We start from the raw sequence: 18500 nt of genomic DNA, 5'->3' as shown, positions 1-18500 counted from the left end.
GACTCAGTTTCCTGGGGCCCCCACCTCACCCTCCCCTCCAGAGTGAGGTAGGGAACAAAGGCAAGAAGGGAATGGCAGACAGTGTTGAATTTCCTTGTAACCTGGGGCCCATTGACAAATGCTTGAGGCTGGCAGAGGAAAACATTTCTCCAGGGACTCCCTACCTACTTGATGTTAATGCTTTGCTAGAGGAAAAACCACCTTAGCTTGGCAACAGCAGGCCTGCACTGATCTCTGAGTCTTTAGCATATGAAAGTCCTTGGAAACTTTCCTTTTGACTTTACCTCCCTCAAGTCCATGGTATATAACCAGCCTTTCTACACAATCCCACCGCAGCCCTTCCTGCCAACACGGCCCGGTCCTGTGCTTTAATACAATCACCTTTTTGCACCAAAGGTGTCTTCTAGAATTCTTCCTTGGCTGTCATCTCCGGACATGTGATGAGCTTTTGGAGGGTCCGGAGATGACACATATACCTGACCCATGGTCTGGAATTCATCTACCCTTACCACAGAGTATTCTTAGAAATGGAGGTTTCCCTTGAAATCCAGGAGTTCACCAGAAAGATGTGGTCTCCAAGGACTTAGACGTGGATGGGATGTGCTCCAGCTCTGGTGTGGCCCCTCTCATCATCCTGCCACTGCCACTGCCACTTTTCATCCTCGTCCTCACCCTTCCAGGTGTCTCTCAGGTCAGCCTCCTTTGGACGAGGGTCTGGGAGAGTGACTGGGACAGCAGAGCTTCACAGAAGTTCCTCTCCCCCAGTGGGGCAGGAGGGCTGGCCGAGGAGAGTATTTGCGCCCTTGGGGAAGGATCTTTATCCTTCCTGAGCGGTGAACACACTGGAGGTGCCAGCAGACACAGTGGCTTCTCTCTGGGGGTCCCGCCTGCTCACCGAGCAGGGACCCCGAGGGGAGCCGCGGGGCCGCGGGGTCACATACGGCCTCTGGGGGGCGACCCAACAGCGAGGGGTGCAGGCCCAGGAGGCTGCAGGCATCCGAGGTGAGGGGCGGGGCAGGGGTGACCCAGGATCCATGGGGACACTGGGGGGCACCGGCGGGCGGGGGAGCTGCCTGCACAAGGTGTCACGAAGAGCCGTCCGCTTGCGGGCGAATCCCTGGACTCTGTAGAAAAGTCAGCGGGGTGTCCTAGCTTGCGACCCCTCGGCGGCCAGCGCGCCCTTCGCCCCAGGCTCGCGAGGGCCACCGGGCCGGGTGACAGAGAACGGGAGCGCAGGGGGCCACGCACGGGCTCCAGAAAAGTCGACGAGGGCAAAGGGCGAGGCCAACGGTTTGGCCCCGCGGGACCCGGTAGCCTCTGGCCGCGCGCACCGGGCTGCAGTTGGAGGGACCAGGCGTCGCCTCGCTCGGTGGGACCGGCCACGACCGCGGCGTGGGCGCCCAACCGCTGCCTCAGCGCCCTGGGTCCTCCGCCCTTTCCCTTGGTCTCCGAGGGTGGCGCATGTCGCACGCGAGTCCCGGCAGCCGGGACCCTCCGATGGGGGACCGGGCTCAGCGGCGGGGCCAGCCAGGTTCGGCCGGATGCGGGGGACGTGGAGGAGCTGGCCCCGGGAGGGAGAGCCCCAGGTCGCCGGACAGGCGGCAGCGGGGCCAGCGTCCAGGTGCTGAGCGACACGGGACAGAGCGGCCCCGGGCGCCAGAGCCCCCGGGCGCGTCTCTCCAAGCGCCGCCGCAGAGGACAGCAGTTGTTAGGCCGGCGCCCCGCCGCCGCGTGCGGGTGGCCCAGGGCCCGGGACAGCCACCTCCAGATGCTTCACGGGGTGGCCCGGCATCCCGGAGCCGGCGGCGGCGCGGCCGCCCGGGGAAGCTGAGCCCGCGGCACCCGCAGCTGGGCCGCCGGGATCCTGAGGTGGCACCCAGGTGCCCCGACCTGCCCGCCCGCCGCCCCCACGTCAGCCGGTCCCGGAGGGCAGGGCCTCTTCACTTAGCTCTACGCATGTGGGCACACGGTCTTCAAGGCCCAGAACTTGCCTCGGCTCGCCCAGGTGGTGGTGGCCCTGCCAGGGCTTGACCCGGGCTGCCTGGCACACCTGGAACCATCAGATCCTGGCGAGTCCTCGTCAAGCGCACGTCACGAATGACTTCGTTGTGTTGTTTCGATGGTCCTTAGGGCTCTCGGCGCCGGGGCACACGAGTGATGGATGAGCGCCCCGGAGGGCCAACTCGGGGCACTTGCAAGTGCGCCTTGGGCACACCGGGCGTCCGTCTCTCAGAAGATGAGGGCGGGGCCACGCGTGGTCAGAACATCTCGGTGGCAGATTGCTCCCGGAACTGAGTCGCGCAGCAAACCCCGCGGCTGTCAGTGAAGCGTCTTCTCCCAGGTGCAGGGACTGGGGTGCACACGGGGGACGGGGAGGGGCCCACGGTCCCCTGCCCCGGAAACTCCTGCCCGGAAGGCACCGACAGTTCTTAGAATCAGTCCATAGACCAGGCTTCGGAATCCTAGTCCGACTCGGCAGTTTACTAACGCTAAGTTATCCAGGCGGCAAAGATGCTCTGTATCTCCATCTGTTCAGGGCTTTGGAATTTTCTCTCGGCAATATTTGGTACTAGGATAACACTGAGGCCTGTGGGCTAGATTCCACACATGGCCTGTGTTTGTAAGACCCCAGAGCTAAGAACCGTGCTGGCAACTTTAGTTGTAACACCCCTGCACGCGCGCGCGCGCGCGCGCGCGCGCGCGCACACACACACACACACACACACAGAGAGAGAGAGAGAGAGAGAGAGAGAGAGAGAGAGAGAGAAATATGTGACAGAGATCTGTCATGCACAAAGCTATAATATATATGTATTATTGGGCTTTTTTTCGAGAAAGTTTGAAGCCACTGCTCTATGGTTTTGGGACTGTAGGTCTTCCAGGGCTTTTGCCAATTTGTTTGTAAGTACTCGATGGGGTTTGTGAATTTCATTTTTCAATAGTCCATTGGTGGTTTTCAGGAAATACTCTATATGATCTCGTGGCCTGGGACCTTCCGAAAATCACCTCACTTCTGGTGGTTTCTCTGTAGGTTCCTTAAGATTTTCTACAATATATGTTTCCTATGAATCATGATTTTATGAATAGAGCTAGTTTTCCTTCCCTTTCAATCTGCACGCCTGGTATTTCTCTTTCTTACTTTTACCTTTGCAGAGAGCAACAGCTGTCAGCACGGCACCGTCAGGCTTTTCTTTCCAATGAAGACGCACCGCCGACCACACAGCTGTCTGTGAATGGCCCCGTGGGTACAAGGACAGGCAATACACGGCAGGTGGGTGCAGGGTCTCAAGCCTCACCCAAGGGCACCCACATCACTTACAGTAATTCCGTAGACCGGCTGTCAGGGTCCTGACTGAAAATGACAACTTACCAATATTTCCCAGTGACAAGTGTGATGTGTGCATATACACATATATTGTGCAATGGGCCGTGTACACGTGGTGGTCTTGGCTGGTTCACAGACAAAACAATTGCCTGTTGTGTATTGGCCTTTATACTGGAAACTCAATTCATTGCTCAATTCATTGCGTGCTTCTTGATAGTTTCTTTGTACGTGCCTTTGGATTTTCTACGTGGGCAATCGTGTTCTATGCCTAAAGGCACTTTTCCTTCTTTTTTTTTTTTTTGAGTTTATAGATTTAATCTGAGAGAGAGAGAGAGAGAGAGGAGAGAGAGAGAGAGAGAGAGAGAGAGAGCAAGTGGGGAGGGGCAGAGAGAGAATCCCAAGCAGGCTGTGCACTATTGGCACAGAATTTGATGCGGGGCTGGATCCCACGACTGTGGCATCATGACCTGGGCCCACATCAACTGTCTGATGCTTAACGGACTGAGCCACTCAGGTGCCCCTGTAATTTTCTTCTCTTTTGCGATTGGGACCTAGAATGACTTAGCAAACTTTCCTTCTCTCCCTTCTGAAAGGATTGGTAAAATAATGCCATTTTAGGTTGTATAGAGTTCATCCGGGGGGAAAGAAAACCCTTGGAGGTGGAAATTTCTTCCTTGAAAGGTGTTTATGATCTCTTGTTACCATTTTCCTGTCTTGCAGATGGCCAGCCAGACCCCCTTTTGTATTGGTAGTATTGCTAATTTGAATTTTCTGATTTCTTTTGCAGTCTAAGTAGGTGTTTATAAATTTTCATCAACCTTTTAAAAATTCCTCCTTTAGCTTAGTTTTCAGGGCTGTGTAATCTCTATTTCTACTCTTAGTTTTATTATTTCTTCATTTCCACTTCGTTTGGATTTAATATACGCTAGCTGCTCTTAGGACGGAATCTTGAACCATTGTTTTTGATTATTCTTGTTTTTTAATATAGACACTTAAAGCTGCAAAATTCTCTGAAGCATTCTGCTTAGCTGTGTTATTTATTTCACACAGTTTTATTTGGTCTCCTTTAATTATCATTCAGTTTAAAATATTTCCTGGGGCACCTGGGTGGCTCAGTGGGTTAAGTGTCTGACTTCGGCTCAGGTCATGATCTCACGGTCCTGAGTCCCAGCCCCATGCTAGGCTCTGTGCTGACATCTCAGAGCCTGGAGCCTGCTTCAGATTCTGTGTCTCCCTCTCTTTCTCTGCCCCTCCCCAGCTCGCACTCTGTCTCTGTCTCTTTCTCTCTCTCTCTCTCTCAAAAATGAATAAACATTAAAAAAAATGAAAAAATTTTTTCCAATTTTCCTTATTTTTCTTTGACACATTCGTGATGAAAAAGTGTGTTTTGTATTCTTTCTGAATATTTGAGAATTCTTACTCATATTATTATTGATTCTACTTTAATTATATTGTAGTCGCAGAGAACATTCTACCTGGTGTCCACTGGGTCATGATTGTTCTTCCTTCCCTGACTTTTCATGTGGCATTTCCCCAACCTGATAGTAATCCGTGTCTACCTGGCCACTTCCTTCTTCTTCTTAAGGTGTAACTGATGTCCCATCCGTCCCAGACTTCGTTTTACGTCCTTCCTACCTGCTCCGAAACCCCCACCACTGCCCCTCCCGTGTGATATTCGGTTGATTCATCCGACTCTCACCGTATTGTACATTTCTGTGCAGCAAGGGACACCTGTAAACTCTGTATCACTAGGGTCAACCGCGATGTGTAGGACAGAGTCACCACCAAACAAATGTTTAATAACATATACGTAAGAGACTGAGGGACATGCCAGCGTTTTTTTCTTTCCCCCATCTTAAGCTGGTTTCCGTGGGTTGGAAATGTGTTAGAAAAGATTCTGTTTTCAGCAGTAAAGTCTAGTGGCCACACAGCATGACTCTAAGGTGAGCCACGCTTGAGTGACTTTGTATATCTTGCAGTTTGATATTTCCATGGGTCAGAGGAGGGGAAGACTTGCCGGTTTTCCAAATAGAACTTATGCAGTTGTTTAACCTGAAAAGACAACCATTTCTGTTTCTTTTTTTTTTTTTTTTCAACTTTTTAAATTTATTTTTGGGACAGAGAGAGACAGAGCATGAACGGGGGAGGGACAGAGAGAGAGGGAGACACAGAATCGGAAACAGGCTCCAGGCTCCGAGCCATCAGCCCAGAGCCTGACGCGGGGCTCGAACCCACGGACCGCGAGATCGTGACCTGGCTGAAGTTGGACGCTTAACCGACTGCGCCACCCAGGCGCCCCCATTTCTGTTTCTTTAAAGCAGCATGAGCGCAATGTCTGTATGTTGACCCCCGACTTAAATTTTACAAAATTATAAAGCAGGCATGAGTCTTCCTGTTTCCCGCCAAGCCCGTGCTCACTGTGCAAAGTGTGAACGCTTGGGGATTATTGGCAGAGTCAAAATTTAAGGAAGACTCATGTCTAAGTGAGTCCAAGATTCTAAATGCTTCCAAGACTATTTCTAAATGACTAAAGTTGAACAGTGTGGTTTGTTTGGTGAGGCTGACGTGGCCTCCAGTGGGGGCAGGTATTCGGAGAAGCACAGGAGGAAGAGGAGAGAGAGAGTCGCGCCCTATCTCCCCCGTCTGCACCTGGCTTTCTCCTGGGCTGCTGTCCCTCACACTCACCACACAGACTTCGGAGGGCAGCTCATGCTGTCAGTAGCGGGGCACCTCCATCCCCTGTTTCCTGGGCCCCGGAGCTTTGCAGACTCACCCCATCGCCACCTCAACCCATCGCCACCTCTACAGGTCAATTCTTCCTCCCTCGTGGAGTTAAAGCCGCCAAATATGTAAGCGGAGGTCGAATGGACAAGAACGACGTATGTGTAAGGATATTACATCTGGGAAAGAAGGTAAGGACCCGTTGAAGCCAATGGGTAAGAGGAGAGGGACAGCTGTAGGCAGCAGCGGGTGTCCTGCCAGTTTTGAGACTAGAGGAAAACTGGCCTAGAGCTGGATTCTTCCAAGCCAACAGTCGAAACCAGAGTGTTGCACGCTTGACATTCGTAGATCTCTCCCTTCTCTCCACAGTGGACCTTTCAAGGCAGTGTGTTGACCTCTGGCCAGTCTCAGCGGAATCCACAATCTTCGATACCTACACAAACACTGAGCTGGTGGGGCTCCCGCTTGCTCTAGGGAAATGAAACAGGTTAAGATTGTTTGATATAACTAGTTGGGCCTGAGACCGTTCCCAGCACAGAAAATCCATTAGGCGGGGCCGGTGGTTGCCCGCCATTTGGAGAGGAGGATTTTGCTTCCTGGTTGCCGAGATCCTATTCTCGCCCAAGAAGACAATGGTTGGGTTGCTGCCCCCACGCTGTGTCCCCAAGAAATCCCTGGGCAGGTGACAAGGATACCCCAAAGCAAGGCTGCTCCTGGCCGGACCCACTGAAGAGGCACATATGACCTGCTCAAAAGTTCGTAAAAAAGTGCCCGAAGCACAGGTGTTTTCTCCGTGGTGGTGGCTTCTACGAAGTCAAGGTGGGGGGGGGGGGGGGGATCCTGGCTGGGAAGGCCCAGGTGTTCCGACTGAGGGCAAGACTGCAAATGTCTTCCTAAAAGTGATGTCGTCCCATCTGACTGCAACAGATGTGCCCTGGCCATGAGCCAGCTGCTCTGAGCGATGTTGGAAACAGAAGTGTCCCCAAACCCTACGGTTGTCCTGTCCCACTACTACACTCCCCGTCCTGTGGACCTGTGGACCCCAGGCGCCCTGACTGTATTCATGGACAACAGTTCCTCTGGCCACACATGTGGTGCCCTGGCCAGCCGGTCCTGAGGAGTGACAGAAGGCAGGGACAGAAGTATCTCCAGACATGTGTTTCTTCTCAGGGGTGCAGGCTTCTCCAATAGTGACTGGTTTGCTGTGGTCATATGGGGCCCAAGGGTGCTGGCCGGCCGCTGGAAAGACGACTGATTCTCCACCACAGTTATTGTCCCGGCCCCTCTCACTGGAAGTGTCCCTGTGCTCCGGCCAGGTGGAACCCAAGTGCTCTGATTCCAGGTGGGACTAGGAGAACCTCCACACGCAGGTGCGGTGCTGCCCCCTTACCGCAGTGATGCGTTTGCACCAGATGGTGGTCGGGTGCCTGGAACACAGGAAGGAACAGAAGTGTCGTCAGGCACGTGTGTTGTCAATGATGGCGTCTCCTCCAGTAGGAACAGGTGTGGGTGCCTGGGGGTTCCAGGTGGTCTGACGTGGGGCAAGAAGGAACGTGTCTCCCAGGGGAGCCTTATCCTCTGCAGATGAAACAGAGGTGCTACCGGCTAGCAGGACTCTGATGTTCAGGCCTTGGCCTCCTCAACAAGACTTGAGGTGCCCGGTGTGGCCCTCAGGCCTTTCCTAAAGCTGAGCGCTTCAGACATGGAGCTGGGGCGGGTGGCGGACATGTTGACCCCAGAGCGTCCTTACCCAAAGAGCTGCGGGTCCCTTGCAAAGAAAGGGGCCTGGAGTGATGTTAGCCAAAGCTGAGCCGTGCCTAGTGCTGGGCGTCCTGATGATGGCTCCAGGTCACGGGGAGCAGCAGCTGTGCAAATGGAGACAACCCCGGAGGTGCCACCAAAGCCCGGCTGACAGATGCCAAAGGGGGAACGTGGGCGTGTCAGGCGTGCAGAAGCTGACCGAACTGTGCTCCCACTGGGTACCTGTGCGTCAGTAGAGGTTAAGTCTGGAGCTTGTACTGGGACTGCCAGATTGCCCATAGGGTGAGAGCTAGCAAATCTATCAGCGGGGGGGGGGGGGGGGGGGGGGGCATGTCACATGGACCCTGGGAGGGGCTTTGTGGCCATATCAATTTCATCAGAGGCAAAGGCAGGCTTGCTTGGAAGCCCAGGTGGCTGAGGTCCTGACCGCTGGAAAGCAGGTAACTGCGAAACCAGTTACGGATCGACTGGTAAAGACAGACACTGGGGAGAGTGCCTCTCTGCTACTGCCCATCAGGGCCTCCCAGTGTGACTGAGGGGTGGCTCCTAGGCTCAAGGAAAGGCTCAGAATTGGGGGTAGGGCTCCTGGTCGTAAATGCAGTGGACTAGTAGAGACTGGACATGTTGCACACTGAATTTTCCTGCATCAGGAGGAGATAACTCACAGCGGATCCCGGGGGAATCAGGAGGTGAATGCCTGGAAATGGGGAGCCGAGCCCATGTTGGTTACGGCCAATTCCAAAAGAGGCTGGAGGTCATGTTTGCGGATGCACTGACTGCTTCAGTGGAAGTGACAGGGAATCTGTGATGGACTGGCCAGTGAAAACTGAGGTATCGGTAGAAGTGAGGCAGGAACACCGGGACTGGACGAGTGGGTGGGTGCCAGCTGGTCAGGGGACAGGAGCTGGGTTGCGGAAGGGCAGAAGCTTGCTTTAACAAATTGCCCACCTAGAGCAGCGTGTTCACGTCTGCTCCCGTGAACGAATATACGTAATTTGACGTGCCTCCCAACTACCGCCTCTCCCGAGGCAAACCATGCACTGTTCAGCCTGATGCTGGTGACTCCTCCCTGGAATGTGTGACAGAGAAAGGACTGGCCAGGATGAGTGGAAGAAAGGGCACCGGAGAGCAAAAAGGCAGGGCCGGTGTCCCTTCTGCAGTCCCTTTGGGATAGCCGCACCTGGTTGCAGGTGTTGGGGACCAGATGTGCCCCTGCACTCTGCGGGCACAGCTCAGGACTGCAGATGCTTCTTGCCAGCGGCCCGGGGACCGCCGGGGCTTGGGGTCTACAGCCCCCTCGGCACCTGGCCCAGGGCCGAAGCTGTGGCCATCCCTGCCTCTGGGTCCCCTGGCCATTTGTCCCGGGGTCAGAGGAAGCAGAGCCTGCTCAGAGCCCAGCACTGGGGCAAGCTGCGTCTTGCTGCGGTGGGGGCCTGGCTCGCTCTAGGTCAGTGTAAGAGAGAACCTGACGGAGGGAGGATATGAGGTTGGCTCTTTCCTAAGGAGGCTGGTGCCAGTCCTGGAGCAAGACAGACCTCCTTTGTGGCGGTCCTGGAAAAGCGTGAGTCCCAAGCATCACAGGCTGGGTTGCAAAATGTCCTGAGGTGGGGGCGGATGGGGTGCCCTAATGTGCCCCGATGCCATACCCCACAATATCCCTTCCATGCAGGCGGGTTCTCTTCACCTCTTTTTACAAATTTTACAAATTACAAACAGCATTTAACCCTTAGAACCTTGCTCAGGTCCCCCATGTGGCAGTGCAGCCAGGATTTGAACCCAGTCTGTCTGATTGCAGAGCTCATGCATTCACCACCTGACTATGGTGCCCCCTCATCATGTGGGCATCATGGACGACCATTTTTATAGTCAGGCGCTCAGCACCTTGGCACACCTCTAAGCATCATACACGCTGCCTACTAGGTCTGAATTGGTAGCACTCATAAGGCACCCACAGGCCACCCTGGGCTCCAGTGTCCTCAGAAGGTGTAGGACAGAGATCAGCGGTTGCCAGCATATCCCGTGGGGCATTTGTCTTAGCCTTGTGGCAAACCACACAGCTGTCCGTGAGCAATCTCTCCCGGGTGCAAGGACCCAAGCTGCACTGCAGTTGGGCGCAGAATCCACTCTGGCTTAAAAGTCTGTGTCCCAAGGCATAATCTCTTGTGGTAACTCCTTAACCCTGCTTTGCCTTGGGATGAAGGAAATTCCCTCCGATTCCTACCGTACTGAGGGATTTTTTTGAAAGCTATGTTAAGCCTCATCAATTACTTCCCCACAGCTTTGAGATGTGCATATTCTCTCAATGTGGTGAATTACACTGATTGATTTTAAATATTAAACCAACTTCGAATTCCTGCTACAAATTCCATTTGGCCATTCTTGATTACCTTTTTGCATTTGACAAGTTTTGATTTCCTAAAAGATTAAAGATTGTCATATATGTTTTCCTGAGGTATATTAATCTGTACATTTATTATTATGTTTTGGTATGAAGGTGGTATTAACCTCATAGAATGAATTAGGAGAGTCTGTCCCCTCTCTATTTTCTGAGAGTTTGTGGAACATGGGTAAAATAGCTTATGTGTATGATGAGATTCACCAGGAAAACTATTTGCATCTGCAATTTTCTTCCTGAAAAGGTGTTTATAATCACTTGTTATCCTTTTAACAATTCCTGGTCTGTAGCAATGCCTCCTTTCCCCCTGATATTGGTAGTAATTTGAATTTTCACTTTTGATGTTACAATTAATCTCAGTAGACTTTTATCAATCTTATCAGTCTCTTAAAAATCTAACTTTAATTTTGTTGATTTTCTGTGCTGTCTATTTTCTATTTCTGATTTCTGTCATTCCTATTTTGGATTTAACTTGCTTTCTGTTTCTCTGGTTCTAGGACGGAAACTTGAATCACTGTTGTTACATCTTATTGATTAATGTAAACAGTTGGTGCTGTAACATTCTCTTAGGCCCTGCTTTAACCACATTCCATAAAGTTTAATTTGCTCCACTTTAATTACTATTCATTTCAAACTGTTTTCTAATTTTTTGGTTGTTTCTTCTTTGATGCATTGGTCACGTAACCATATGTTTTATGTTATTTCTAAATACTTGCAGATTTTGTGGATATTTTATTAGTTTCTGCTTTAATTCCACTGTGTTCAGGAAAAAAACCTCCCTCTATATGTTCAATCCTTGGAAATTTGTTGATACTTAGTTTTTGACCCCATATAGGCCAACTTTATGAACACTCCACGTTCACTTGAGAAAGAAGTATTTCAGCTACTGCTGGATATAGTGATTTACAAATGCCAATAAGTCAAGATAAATCTTCTGAACTCTTACTTGCTTTCTGTCTACTTGGTCTGACAACTAGTAAGAAAGAAGCATTAACATCCCCAAACACGATTGTAATTTGTGCATTATCCTTTAGTTTGGTCAGTGTTGGCCTTACATATTGAAAGCCTGCAATTAAGTTCCTGGACATATTTATTTATGTCTTCCCGGTGAACATTTTTAAGTGTGCAAACTACTGCGGTACAAAATGCACTTTGTGTGCATCAGAGCACATGGACTGAAGCTCACGGCAGCAGTGGTTATAACCAAATAACCAGTGGGTGTGTTACTGGTAACAGGGTGGTACAAAGGAGCATCATCAGCAGCGGAATGAATAACTCGCTAGCTCAACAGCAATGAACATGGATACTGCGCAAACACCCGAGATAACATGGGTGCGTCTTATGTTTACTTTGACCAAAAAGAGCCCATAAATTATAATTCCCTTCACACAGAGGTCAGTAACAGCCACAACGAAACCATATTCTTGGGACTCATACCCAATAGGAAAACCTGTCCAACAAGGAAGGTAATACCGACTTTCCAAGTCAGGATATGGAAATCCTCTTGGTGTTGGGGGAGGAGCACATGGTGACTGGGATGGAGTTGTCAGGACTATGGACATGACTAATATTCTTTGCATTGCTTTTAGTGGTGGTTGCATAGGTATCAACTGTAAAAAGATTCATGAAAACCTACATAAATAGTTTTAAATTTCTGAGAGCTGTGCCATAATTCACAACGTTACGGACTGAATCGTATTTCCTCAAAATAAGTTGAAGGCCTAGCCCCTATTACCTCAGAATGTGAGTCTATTTGGAGATAGAGTTTTTGAAAGGTAATGAAGGTAAAGGGAGCTCATATGGGTGGACCCTAATCCAATATGACTGGTGTCCTTATCAGAAGAGGAGATTAGGGCACGGACAACACAGACTGAGGGACAACCCTGTGAAGACACAGTGACAAGGTAGCTTGTCTGAAAGCCAAGGAGAGAGACCTCGAAGGAACCCAAACCTGCCAACACTTTAATCTTGGACTTCTAGCCTCCAGCGCTGTGAGAAAAGAAATCTCTGTTGTTTAAGCCACCCGATCTGTGATACTTTGTCATGGCAACCCTAGCGAACTTATGCACGTACTAAGAGTTTCTTTAAGAGGAACTTGGGACAAATGTAAGTGTATTCTTACAGAAGTGCAACCGTATGGAATCCAACTTCTTCATTCACAAATACGTGACTTTTAATGCAGCTAAGAAAATACGTGACTGCACGGAAAACAAGAAATAACTAGAGTTACGTAAATGTAACACTTAAGAAAGTCTGGATATTAGGCTTCAATCCCAGGTCCTTTACAGATGAGATCTCTGTTGTCACGGACAGGGGTAAGACGTCAAGCCAGGATTCATTCCTCACAGACCCAGCATGTAAGCCTCCAGGTGACTATCAAGTGAAACAGAGAAAATACCCATATAAGTAAGTAAAAACGTCTCCAAAATGATTCACTTGCTTTCAAAAACCAGGGAAAATCTGCATTATTTAGAAGCAAAGTATTGTGATTAAGGTCTTTGTTTGGAACTTAGACAAACCATAATCGGAGTCAAGCTGTGCTGTGTAAAGGTGCCGGGCATCTAGAGCCTGTAACAGTGACGTGAAGATACTCGTTAGCTGAGTTGTGTGGAAAATTATTACAGTCATACAAATAATTTCAGACCTACTTATATTTTCTTATTATTCTTATTAAGAATTTCTTATTATTCTTAATAAGAAAATATAAATCTGGGGCACCTGGGTGGCTCAGTTGGTTCAGCATCTGACTTCGGCTCAGGTCATGATCTCGTGGTTCGTGAGCTCGAGCCCCGCGTCGGGCTCTGTGCTGACAGCTCAGAGCCTGGAGCCTGCTTCGGATTCTGCGTCTCCCTCTCTCTCTCTGTTTCTCCCCCACTCACATTCTGTCTCTCTCTTTCAAAAATAAACGTTAAGAAAATAAATAAATAAGCATTAAAAAAATTGATAAAAAATTTAAAATATACATATAAATCTGCTAAAGAAGCTGTAGATATATCTATATGTTTTGATATAAACAAATGTATACATCAAAGGGAACATGTAGATTGAATTTTGAAACCCATGATATTTTGCCCCAGGTGTGACTCCCATGAATGCTGTGTTATGTGGCAAATGAGATTTTGTATATGTCAGTAAATTACTAATCAGTTGATCTTCAAATAAGATTTGCCTGGATTATCTGGGTGGACTTATTCTAATCTCAGGAGCCCTCAAAAGCAGAGTAGTTTCTTTGGCTGGTTGATCAAAAAGGAAGTAAGAGAGATTCAAAGCATGAGAGAAGCCCTCGACCCACTGTTGTGGCTTCAAAGTCAAGGAGGACGCATGGAAACCCTGAGCAGGACACGAATTCTGAAAATAAAAACAAAACAGTGATTGCGGAAGATGGCCCAGGGCCCCAGATGAAAACTGTAGCCCCTGCCAATACCTTGAGTTTGTCCCTGTGAATTTTTTATTCAGAACGTCCAGCAGAGCCCTCGAACTTCTGATCAGGAGTTCAAGTGCTCAGAGACCGCAAGATAATAAATCATGTGTTTTCAACCACAGAATTTGTGGTCATTTCTCTTTTAGAGCAGTGACAGAAAACAAATACAGGGATAGACATGCGACAAGAGGAAAGAACTGAGACAGAAGAATGATACGAGGCGGGACCAACGTGGATAAGGAAACTGCTTCACTTTCTGTGGCAAAATACATTAGGTTAGGGTATAATTTACACGGGACGCCTCATCGCAGAATCACTCAGGTGTGAACCGGGCCAGCCACAGCAACTACAGAGAGCCAATAATCTCTACCATACCTGGCATTAAAAACGGTCTTGCTTTCAGCTCCTATTTTTTTTTGGCTAGTGTATGGGTTTGCTGCAAACTTCTGCACCTGTCACGGAACACTGGGACTTCTGTCCCAGGAAAGGCACTTCCAGTACATGGGACTTTCAGTGCTGAGATCAAGACAGTCTGGTCGAAGCAGGGTGTTTGGTTAGTGCATCTACACAAGGGGAGCACGTGTCCAAATCTGCTCTGTTAAGGCAAAGTCTCTTTTTAAATTTTAGGCCAGTTATTTGCTCTGCATTGGTAGCTCTCTGATGGGTTTGAAAATAGTCACAAATTTGATGTTCACCAAGCTTTTTTGTTGTAGAAATGTTCTCCTCCATCCTAGAGCAGAAGCCTGAATCTGCATCTTTTGTTGTCTGAGAGCTATATTCTCCCACAGATGTGTAATCAAATTTCTCTTTTATACAATAGAAGGACATAATTTTTCTGTGGGCAGAGGAAAAGTACTTATTGCAACGTGTTGTCAGTTTGAAATTCTGCTTCATGTTATTATGACCCATTTTTACTTTTATTGTAGGTTAACTCTTTTTATTGTAGGTTAATTTTGTTTGCTACGTTTACCCAAGGCAAAAATTGTAAAACAATTTTGATTCCAAAAGGTTTGTCTCTCAAATGTGCCCCTTCACTATGTTCAGTATGTCCCCTCTCTTTCCCAATATATTAGGTTTTAATTTTATTTGTTTTTGAAATGTTTTCTTTTTATGTAAGGACACTCCCAAACACATTAGTTTCTGCTTCTTTAGAAAAGTAGTTGCAAAATTGAGAGACTGTACTGGAATATATTAACAACTCCTCTTCCTCCTCCTCCTCCTCCTCCTCCTCCTCCTCCTCCTCCCCCTCCTCCATCTTTTTCTTCTTCTTTCTCTTCTCCCCCTTCCCTTCTCCTCCTTTTGTAATGGCTTGAAGCTGCTGTACTGAGTCATATACTGTGTGAATGAGGCTTTGTTTATTCAGCAAATTCCCTGTCATTGAACATTTCTGTGGTTTCTCGTTTATTTTACTTTTGAGATATTACTTCAATGAACAAGTATTTGTATGGTTCTAGGACATATCAATGTTAATTTTAAATGGGAGATATGAGTTAACTATGAGGGGATAAGGAAGAAGTTAGTATGTCTATTTTGATTTTTCTCTAGATTTCAATGAGTACAATTAAAATCCATATTCCCTAGATATTCATGTGATAGATTTGACCAACTTAGAAATGTGGATTATATTCCTCACTTGGATGAAAGCTGGGGGACACCTGGGTGGCTCACTCAGTTACACGTCCCACTTTGGCTCCGGTCATGATCTCTCGGTTCATGAGTTCGAACCCTGTGTTGGGCTCTGTGCTGACAGCTTAGAGCCTGGAGCCTGCTTTGGAATCTCTGTCTCCCTTTCTCTCTGCCCCTCCCCTGCTCATGCTATGTCTCTCTGTCTCTCTGTCTTTCAAAAATAAACATTAAAAATTAAAAAAAAAAAGAAAGCTGGCATCCTAAAAAACTCCACCCTCATTTTTTCTTTATAACATGAGTTTGCTCACTAGAGACAACCTCAGACCCATAGACCATATTCTTAACCAACGGGTCTTGGCTGTTCGCCATTAGGATCCTTCAGACAATGGAAACTTTGGGAATGAAACATTTTCTGGTTGATGTCAACTTGGCTTCTACTGACAGAGGGGGATGGGTGTTTTTCCTATGAAGGGGGCCATATGGATCCATTCTCAGAGAATTGTGGTTGTGCGTTTTGACCCAACTGCAGCTCTCTGAGGGTTTGACATGGGGGTTTATTTGCCTTTCTTTTGGCAAACTTGGGATTTTCTCAAGGCTGGAGTAGTCTTCCAAGCAGCACTTGCCAAAAACAACTAAAAGCATATACTAGCCACTGGTGCCAGGGGATTGGGATAACGGACATTGGAAGCAGTAGACAGACCAGAATGTCTAGAAGAAGCCTGTTGGAGGAGATACAAGGAGGACTAAGGGCTTTGAAAAGCTCCCACATATACCAGAGAATCTAGAAGGCCATGTACATTCCCAGGGCAAGTATGTGCTTAGAAGACACCTGAAAAGACCCCAGGGTTTCACCTCTGGATGATCTTTAGGCTCCACATAAAGGAAATGAAGGCTAAGGCTGAAATGTAAAAGGCATGACTAAGCAGTGAAGGAGAGGCCCTACTCCAAGAAATTTATAAAGGATAGGAGAGTATATTTTTGTCTTTGTCTCCAGGCATTTAAAGAAGTCCCTATCAAATAGCTATCTGACCATTAAGCTAATAAAACAGAGACTTCAGTGACCACCCACAATAAATAATAGAATGAAAACTTCATCAGAGAGCTTCAACAGCAGATTTGAGGAGACACAAGAAATGATCCGTGAACTTAGAGATCGGTCCATTGAAATTAAGCTGTCTAAGGAAAGTAAAAGGAACAAAGAAAAATGAACAGAACCTTGTGTATCTGTGGGACAACATGAAGGATACTAACATAATGGGAATCCTAGAAGGAGAGTAGAGACAGTGAGAGAGGAGGCAGAAAGAATATCCTAAGAAAAAAGGCTGAATATTGGGGCACCTGGGTGGCTCAGTCAGTTAAATGTCCAACTCTCAGTTTTGGCTCAGGTCACGATCTCATGATTTTGTGGGTTCGAGCGCCACGTTGGGCTCTGGGCTGACAGTGCACAGCCTGCTTCGGATTCTCTCTCTCCCCCCTCTCTCTGCCCCTCTCCCGCTCACACTGTCTCTGTCTCTCTGAAAAATAAATCAATAAACTTAAAAAAATTTTTTAAATGGCTGAATATTCCCCAGACTTTAGAAAGACAGGAATCTGAACACCAAAAAACTCAACAAATCTCCAAATGGGATAAACTCAAAGAGATCCACACCCAGTAACATTATAATGAAATTGTCATAAACCCAACACAGAAATTGTGAAAGCCAAGAGAGGAGTGGTTCATCATGTAGAAGGGATTTTTTTTTTTAATTTACATCCAAGTTAGTTAGCATATAGTGCAATAATGATTTCAGGAGTGGAATCCAGTGATTCATCACCTACATATAACACCCTGTGCTCATTCCAGCGAGTGTCCTGTTTAATGTCCCTTGCCCATTGAGCCCATCTCCCCCACCCACACCCCCTCCAGCACCCTTAGTTTGTTATCTATTTTTTGGAGTCTCTTATGTTTTGCCCCCCCCCATTTTTATATTATTTTTGCTTCCCTTTCCTTATGTTCATCTGTTTTGTATCTTAAAAAAAAATTTTTTTTTTGTTTAGGGGAAAGCACAAACACAGTCCCCCACTACCACAAGTTATGCAGTCGAGTGTCCCACATTTAGGAAAATCACAGGGGTCGGCACATTCTGAGTGCAATGGGTAGACCTCGCCCTGGGAAAACCACTTTCATGATCTTGGTATCTCCCCTGCCAGGTAAATGTTTTGTATCTTAAACTCTGGATATGATTGAAGTCATATGATATTTGTCTTTCTCTGACTGACTAATTTCACTTAGCATAATACCCTCCAGTTCCATCCACGTAGTTGCAAATGGCAAGATTTCATTCTTTTTTGATTGCTGAGTAATACTCCATTGTGTGTGTGCGTGTGTGTGTGTGTGTGTGTGTGTGTGTGTATATATACCACATATTCTTTATCCATTCATTCATCAGTGGACATTTGGGCTCTTTCCATACTTTGGCTATGTTGATAGCTGCTATAACCACTGGGGTGCATGTGCCCCTTTGAAATAGCACACCTCTAATGCTTGGATAAATACCTAGTAGTGCAATTACTGGGTCGTAGTGTAGTTCTATTTTTTTAAATTTTTTTGAGGAACCTCTATCCTGTTTTCCAGAGTGGCTGCACCAGCTTGCATTCCCACCAGCAGTGCAAAAGGTAGAAGGGATTCTTACTGAGATCAACAGCCAATTCCCATCAGAAATCATGGATACCACAAGGCAGTAGGATAACATCTTAAAAAGCTAAAGAAATCAATCCATAATCAACCAACTGATTTTGAGTGTTGGTAACACCAACAATGGACAACCCATAATGGATTTAAGAGAACAATTTCATTTATAAAATCATCAAAAAGGATGAAATACTTGGAAATAAATGTAACCAAAGCTTGTATATGGAAAGTCACATACATGCTGAAAGAAACTAAAGAAGACTTAAATAAATGGAAAGACATCCGTGCTCATGTGACCATGTTAAGAGGGCAATACTCCTTAAATTTATCTACAAAATCCCAGCTAGTTTCTTTGTAGAAATCGACAAACTGATTTTCAAATTCATATGGAAATTCAAGGAACCAAGAATGGCTAAAACAATCTTAGAAAAGGAAGAACAAAGTTGGAAGGCTCATACTTCCTGATTTCAGAACTTGCTACAAATGGGGGCACCTGTGTGGCTCAGTCGGTTGAGCGTCCGACTTCGGCTCAGGTCATGATCTCCCGGCCTGTGAGTTCGAGCCCTGCGTCGGGCTCTGT

The 18500-nt window shown here is 47.7% G+C and overlaps 1 protein-coding gene and 1 non-coding gene across 5 annotated transcripts in view; one reads left to right on the top strand and one right to left on the bottom strand.

Annotated features, from left to right (window-relative positions):
- The first annotated feature begins 1508 nt into the window (after positions 1 to 1508).
- ZNF599 (zinc finger protein 599) overlaps positions 1509 to 18500 on the top strand; it is a 34356-nt gene continuing 17364 nt past the window's right edge. Inside the window, exons 1-3 of one of the 4 annotated variants that reach the window (XM_045047121.1) lie at positions 1509 to 1531; positions 3154 to 3271; positions 6134 to 6237. In XM_045047121.1, coding sequence (XP_044903056.1) covers positions 6190 to 6237 — 48 coding nt within the window. In that variant the 5' untranslated portion in view covers positions 1509 to 1531; positions 3154 to 3271; positions 6134 to 6189. Of the gene's footprint in view, positions 1532 to 1738; positions 3272 to 6133; positions 6238 to 18500 lie in introns of those variants that run through there. The other 3 variants (XM_045047120.1, XM_045047119.1, XM_045047117.1) reach the window with 3 other exon arrangements.
- On the bottom strand, positions 17284 to 17447 carry LOC111558156. The gene has a single exon (XR_002738749.2). It is a non-coding gene; the product is annotated as a U1 spliceosomal RNA (small nuclear RNA).

Source organism: Felis catus, chromosome E2 (genome assembly GCF_018350175.1).
Source record: "Felis catus isolate Fca126 chromosome E2, F.catus_Fca126_mat1.0, whole genome shotgun sequence".
Classification (NCBI taxonomy): Eukaryota; Metazoa; Chordata; class Mammalia; order Carnivora; family Felidae; genus Felis; species Felis catus.
The sequence above is the reverse complement of the archived record's forward strand: the minus strand, read 5'-3'. Positions and strand labels throughout refer to the sequence as shown.